At 46.5% G+C, this 7553-nt stretch overlaps 1 protein-coding gene across 1 annotated transcript; it reads left to right on the forward strand.

The window, feature by feature from the left end:
* Positions 1–5921: 5921 nt before the first annotated feature.
* Positions 5922–6458, forward strand: LOC112467119 (RNA-binding protein 25-like). Its single transcript, XM_025035600.1, has one exon. It carries the CDS (start codon positions 5922–5924, stop codon positions 6456–6458), a length of 537 nt encoding a protein of 178 aa, XP_024891368.1.
* The last annotated feature ends 1095 nt before the right edge of the window (positions 6459–7553 follow it).

The raw sequence follows: 7553 nt of genomic DNA on the forward strand, positions 1-7553 counted from the left end.
TTTGCATAATCCTGTCTTTATCATAGCAATTCTTCCTCATTTAATTATGACGTTATAAAAGTTGGAAGTGGAACTAAATTTAAATTTTCGTTAACGGTTTTCGTTAATGACTTTTGAGATCAACGTCGAAACTGCATCTCTTTAAATATCTTTTATCTAGTATTAATGAACACGATAGAAATCTGTATAGTGTTTAATAGCGAGAGACACCCCGCGATTTATATAATAATAATTTTATCCTCTTTTTGATATTCTTCGTAGCTCCACAAGATAAATGAATCTAAAGAAATTCGGGCCGATGGAGAAAGAGAAACCGATGCAAGTTTCCTTTAAACCACACGCTAATGAAGAGTCAAGTAAAACGTTCGTTCCCTCAATCACACAACAATCCGGAGACATAAAGAAAAAAAAGGAAAAAAAATACGCAGGCTATTGTGAATGCGGCGCGGCATGTTGTCGAAACGCGATGACGTTTGTATCTCTGTTGCTAGGACTGACTTTTGATCGGCAAAAGGCAGCACTCATCGCCAATACCAGAGAATCTAGCCTGTGAGATATCGGACGCGACGTCACAAGTTAGGGTCTCAGGGAACCGGCGACGCGGCAGGCTTTACAATCAGCCCGCCCGCCATTGCCCTTTTTTCTCTCTCTTTCTCTCTCTCACGCTCACCGTCACTCATTCTCTCCATCTCACCCTCGCGCTCCGCGATCATTCCGCCCTTTCTTTTTTGCAAGAGAACCTTATGCAAATTCACTGCCCTGGACAGTGCGTCGCGAATTATTATTATCCCAAAATCTCCCGAAAGAATCGCGGCGATAAAGTGAAGGTCCGGGAAACTGTTTTCGTCGTGTTTCAACGAGTCGCGCTTTCGCCGAGATTTCTAGTCTGGCTCGAGCGGAATCTAGCTGGATCTACTAAGATTCGCGCTTGGAGAACGAGAAACGGAAGTGCCAATGAAGGAACAGAAATACATTTCTTGCACTCGTTATGCAGTTACAACGCTTCAAAGAGAGAGTACGCAAACGGAAAGGGTTTCTCTCGTACGTCGAAGAAATCGTTTTCGCGCTTTGTCTCATTCGCAGAGAATGATTGCGAATTATACGTTATCCTCCCCCTCGCATGCATTCACACACGCATATACAACACGTGCACATATACACACACACACACATACACACGCATTTACATCAAGAGAAAATATACCACGTGTACGCATTCATAGTAAGGCGCAAGGCTCCGTCGATTTATACATTCGCGTAAAAAAGGAAAAAATAAAACAAGAGGTTGTTCTCTCTCTCTCCTTCGCGGAGAGATTTCTTCCGCACGCGCGGCGCGGGTCTCGCGAGAGAGTCTCCTCGGGAGCGGTTCCGTGCAATGCCAGCAACAACGTCGCAGCGCCGACGACCGGGAAAGTTAGCAAGTTGTACAGTGGACTTCGTATCTCGCGAATTTCCATTCCCTACTATACAACCTACTACCTCACCCAGACATCGTCGCGGGGGCTTCTCCTCCCTCGTCCGCCGCTCCATCCGCCGTTCTTCTCTCCTTTCGCCCTTAATTCTGCCGACCGACTTTTCGACAGGTCGCTTCGCCTCATCTCCCTCTCCACGCTTAATTCTCTCGCGCGCTCGATTCGGTGCGTCCGAAATTCGCGACTTACATCCATTGACAATATTCATATGCAATTAAACAACGTCGATACAATATTGTATAATGTAGGTATACACATTGTTTGACGCGTCGATCGTAATTATGGACTCGCAATCCTTCTCTTTTGGTTTTACAAAAATGGCCCGTCGCACGAAGGAGTCTTCATCTCCGGGTCTTTTCGGGATCTCTGGAGAGATAGATGTGCTTCGTCTTACAATAAGAATATCGCTTTACAATGTATTATACAATGTATTAAAAAGTGCGTTTCTCGTTTTCGGAGCGCACAAACGTCAGCACGTTTGGTGACTGTTTAAAGTTACGTCTCCTTAGATGACTAGTAAGTATCCCTTAACTTTAACGACGCATGTCGATCGCGCTTTAACGGTCGGCAGATGCAAAACGGTGGTGCCCTTTTCACGTGCGAGGAAATTACTCGGCAAGAAGTCTGTCGCTGATAACCGGAAGTGCCGCGAGCATTCGGGGGAACGGAGGGTTGGTGATGATGACGGTGGTGGTGATGGTAGTGGTGGTCATGGTGGTGGTTGACGGTGGTGGTGGTGGTGATGGTGATGATGACGTTGGAGGGGGAGGAGGAGGAATCCGTCGAAAAGTTTTAACGCCGGCCTGACTACATGTACCGGTAGATAGGAGCTTGCGGTATGCATATAAAAAAGCCCACAAGTTCGGATCTACGGGTTAGTGTCATCAAGTATAGCCGATTACTATCGTCCCTCGGGATCTATCCGCGCAGACGGTCCAGCAATCCTTGGGGAGCCTGGGGATCCAGCGGTCCAGAGTCTGCGGCGAGAACCTGCGGAGATGCAAATCGGCATTAGCGATCGGCGTTTGCTGCGCTGGGGTGTATTAACGTTATCTTTGAAATTATTATCGCTTGGCAATCATTAGAGCGTTCCTTGTTACCGGATCTAATAACTCTTTTTTTAAGCCGCGCATTTCGAAACGGATAAGAAACTTTTTTCTTTTCGCCCTCATTTATGGCTCTTATTTCTAACGTCTTGTTACGCGAAGATTCATCGGAAGCTTTCGACCAGGTTTGCGAATATTCGGGAAGGTCGCGTTAAGAATTTCTCTCCGCGGCGATATCCTTCGGTCCCGGTTCGGCGACGCCGTTGCTGGGCCGTTGCCGGGCCGCCGCCGCGGAGACCAGAAGGGCGTAGAAGAAAAAGTCCGTGGGTCCTACGAGAAACAAGAAGCCAGCGGAAGAAGGAGAGAGAAAGGGAGAGAGATAGGAGGAAAGGTCGAAAGACGGAGAAAGAGAAGCGGGGAGAAGAAGAGGAGCAAGAAGAATATAGGAGCGCGCGCGCGCGCGGAGAGTAGGTATAGGCTCTCTCGGACGTTGTAAAAATCCCCTGCATCCTCGTTCGTAGACAGTTTAATGGCCTCTGCTGTTCTCTCCGCTGCTCCGGGCCTAAGGGATGTAAGGCGCCGTTTCCAAGGGGCCGATCGCGCCGAGGATCGCGCGCGCGGAATTTTATTCCCGGCCGATATTCCGATGCGGGACTCCGTTAAGTAAATCGCTCGCCGTCTCCGCGTTGATCAGCCTCAAATATATATATTTCATATTATTATATATAATAACAATTAAATTTTACATATATATATATATAATATATATATATATATGTATATATATATATATATAATATCGCTATGGAACAAAACTCGCGATATTAAAAATCTCAATTTTTAATTAGCGGTCATTCCGTGGATCGCGTTCAATTTAATAGATCGAAGAGACGCGGGTTATTCGGATCGAATCTTTCGCGAATCTTTGCCTGTAAATTTTAAATAATTCGTCCGCTCATGATCTCTTTTATGGATAAATTATTCTCACGCAAGCTACTCGCGCGTAATAATTTCGAGGATGCGTATAATCGTACCGGATACGGTAAACGGGACGAGAAGGATACTTTTGCATTTCTATTTCTCGGAAAGCGAGCGACGGTTGTTAGACACGCATGTGCCTCTCGCTTTGGCGAATGATACTTTGGCGAGAGCGACGACAGCGAGAGAACCGGGCGTTGTGGACGATGCTTAAGAGATGCTCCAGGATCCGCGGCGAGGAACCCCGAGACGCGAAACTAGTCGGGCAAGAATATGAAAAATAAATTATTATCTCGCAGCCCCGTCTGGATACATATACGAAGAAAGTAAATTTTTTCACGTGTCCCTCGGTGTGCTGCATGCAGGCTGGAAATTGTTGCGTATTCCTAGCGCGATCCTCCGAGGCCAATTGCCAAGCTTGGCCGGCTCGGCCTCGGCTCATTTTTATTTATTTAATAACGGCAACGCGAACGAGTGCGCAACAAATGTTACACGAGGCCAATTGCCGATAAGGCATTAATACACAAAGGAATTAAATCGATTTAACGCAACGTGCCCGCCGCGCCGTGTTGCGTTAAATATCGTTACGTGATCGGAGTTGTTAAAAAGTGCGGGATCAACTGGGCGAAATGCATCTTGCGTTCCTTCGTGACGCAGGCAGGGTCCTCCGAAGGGCGGCAGGGCCGTATAAGCGCGCACGGTCGGAAGAGAGAAACGGTGGAGTGAGAGGGGGGAGGGTGGGGTGCGGGGGCGCGAAAGGGCGACGCGTAATCAGAGGGGCGTTGAATTCAGGGGATATCGAGGAGAAAGGGAGAGGAAGAAAGCGAGAGAAAGGGAGAGAAAGGGAGAGAGAGAGAGAGCGCGGGAGAACGGTGATTCGGGAAGAGGGGCGCGAGGGGATCGACAACGGGGAACCGGGGGTCACCGCCATATTATATTTAGCGAGACACGACCGTGTGAATGAACTGAGTCTCAGGGGCGGGCCCACCGCGGGGATACCCTTTTCCGTCTCGTGTCTCGTCCTCTCCTGCGCCACGCGCAAATTACGATCCAGGCCGGACGAAATCGTCGCGATTACGACGAGCGAGTTACCGCGAGCTTTCCCGTCGTTCACGTTCCGCCAATTCGCGTGTGCTGCAATTCGCGAGGTCTCCTTTCTCTCTCTCTCTCTCTCTCTCTCTCTCTCTCTCTCTTCGCTCGACGTCCGGGCGATATCGGCCTGATAGCCGTGAGTTCCGACAGTCACGCCGAATGAACTTGCGAAGAAATCGCAAGCGGCACTATTTGCGCTGCCTATTTTTGCAGTGGAGAGCCCTGGAACGAGCGCAATCTTCTTTTTTTCCTCAATATGAAAGATAAGCGTTTTTTTTTGGTGGAATAAAAAAAAGTGGCGACAGACGACGAGTGAACGTTGTGCCTTTGCGAGATCGCGACGCAGCTCGCTTCGACGGCGAAAGAATTATTGAGTTTCCTGGAAAGTTTGCCGCGCTTTATTTATGCAAACTGCAAAGCCGTCGTTAGTTCCGGGAAGACGCCGCGTGCAATGGTTAGAGCTTTCATTAATGAGTTTGCCGAGCACCGTCGATGAAAAAGAAGGATTAGCACCCGACGCTACGTTGCACTCGGTCGAAACTATAAGTTTTACTTCCGTGAAACGCAGCTACTTTCTTGTTCGTAACACACTAAAGGGCGTATATCAATAAACTATTCTTTCTAACTGATTGACTTAAGCTGTTTTTATTTGTGGATACCGCGGTGGAAATATTTTTACGGATGAAAGATACTCGTCACACGCACGATATTTGCCACGTTGCGAAATCGTTGGATTACGCAATCAATTTTACAAATTCACGTAAACCCGGGGCCGAAAGTGTATACATTCGCGGGCACCAAGGCAAACAACGTCATTCTATCTTATCGTACTTTTGCTACCGAAATAAACTTCAACCTTCGTCATCGACTTTCGTCGCCGATCCGTATCAGGAGTTTAATGAATAATTATTTTCATTAGAAATGAGCCTAATGAAAATGTGCATTGTCCTTCGCGCGTGTTTAACTCCATGCAATAATTAATGAGATCTGCTAGGACCTCGGCTAAAATACTTACAGATATATTTATTTTTCAAAATGTGAATTTCTTAAATAGATCGATATACACGTATCTAAAAAATTATATGTATATTAATACATATATTTATATTAATTTTAATTTATTACTAGATATATTTATTTCTTAAAATTAATGTGAATTTCTGAGTAAATATGTGTGTTAGAATTTGGAAATATTAGATGTTTACAAAATTTTCAGGCTTTCTCATCTATATTGTAATTTATCACTGCAAGCAATAAATCCACATTATTAAAATACAAATGAGTATTTATTTGAAAAAGTTGCCAAAATCCGTTAAATCTCATCTTTTTGAAAATGACTATAAAGAAACCGCGTCAAATCAACGCGGGAATGCCATTGCTTGGTACGGATAAGAGTACCAAGCTGGAAGTAACATTTCGAGGATTCCGGACACGTTGTCTGTTCACTGATCCGACATCATTGCCGCGATCTCTTTGTCGCGCGCTTGTTCCGCCAAAGGGACGAGCGGAGAGTATTCCTAAGACTTCCTCCGTGGCTATGACATCGGCGACGTTCCCTTTGGTTCCTGAATCATTAAAATCGCGCGCAACGTACCTACCGGCGCGCGGCGATGCGACAGATGTAGGAGCGCTGCCGCGAGAGAAGACGCATTTTTCCGGCGAGCCGCAAGAGAGCCGAGAGGAGAAAGGGAAAGAGAGTGAGAAAGACGAGGAGAAAAGGGGGCGATATGCATCGGACAAGAGAACTACGGCGCGAGAAGCGAGAGAAAGGGAGGAGGATGAGGAACAGGAGGATGAGAAGGATGAGGAGGATGAGGAGGAGAGACAGAGACGAGAACCGCGAGTGCGGACAGAAGAAGCGTCCCCATAGCAACACGACGCGACCGAGCTCGCAATTCGCAATCCGCCACGTTCTGCACGCGCGCTTTTCTACGTGCGTGTGCCCGCGCGTGTATTTAACGCGCCATACACGGCAAATTCATTTCCGGGCAGCACACGGTCCGAAAGCCCGCCCGTTTTTCACTCGGCTACCGCGCGCGAGTAGGTATACCTGAAGGAGGTAAGGTCGCCAACTGGGAAACGATAATCGATTTAACCCCTTGAAAACGACCCGACCGCCTCCTGCCCCTTCCGCCCCGTCCGTCTTAGGTGAAACAGGTGGAACTCCCGCGCGTTTTATATCGTTAAGGGGTCCATATGGCGTAAACGATCGTCGACGGATGCGAATGGCCTCCGGTGGTCGGGGAAGCATCGACGTTGATTCTTTCGTGGGATAAAAAAATTCGTGTTCGAACTTGAGAGGCCAGCTTCGAGGCGGGGCGAACAACCGCCGGGTTTTGGAATTATATTTTTTTTTTCGCTCCATATGCACACCCTTTGATTACTTCCTTTTCCTATGCAGTTATATACGTTAAACGCAGTTGATTTCCATCAAAAATTAACAAGTACTATTACGATAAAGGGGATTGACCTTTTTATGGTTCCCTTGCGCCTAAACCTGGTACTGACATCGAGACGAATATCATTAACCCTTGGCTGGTCAATGTAGACCCGATGGATATTTATTTTCAAAAATTATTCGTACGTTCCTTTTACATCGCATTATCGGTGTAAAAAATCGAACTCAAAAACTGCTATTTTTTACCGCTGCTTTATGAACTATATTTATACGAGTGACTTTCTGATTGAATACGGGTCATACCCAGCCACGATCGAAGGGTATTTTTTCCAAGAGCTGAACCATATATTGATCGAAACAGATCTACCAAGTATATATGATTTTGACAGTTGCCGAGCGTGCAAAATTATGAAATACTGAGATACATTCGATGTGTTACAATTAAGATAGAATGTGTGAGATGAGACAGAAAATTCAGAATCGCTAGTAGCCATCGCGTTTAGGTTCCATGTGAAAAATAACTTTAAAATAGAAGTATTGTTCACCGATTTACAAATCTAGTTATCA

This window comes from Temnothorax curvispinosus, unplaced genomic scaffold (assembly GCF_003070985.1).
Source record: "Temnothorax curvispinosus isolate PA1 unplaced genomic scaffold, ASM307098v1 QBEX01016902.1, whole genome shotgun sequence".
Taxonomy (NCBI): domain Eukaryota; kingdom Metazoa; phylum Arthropoda; class Insecta; order Hymenoptera; family Formicidae; genus Temnothorax; species Temnothorax curvispinosus.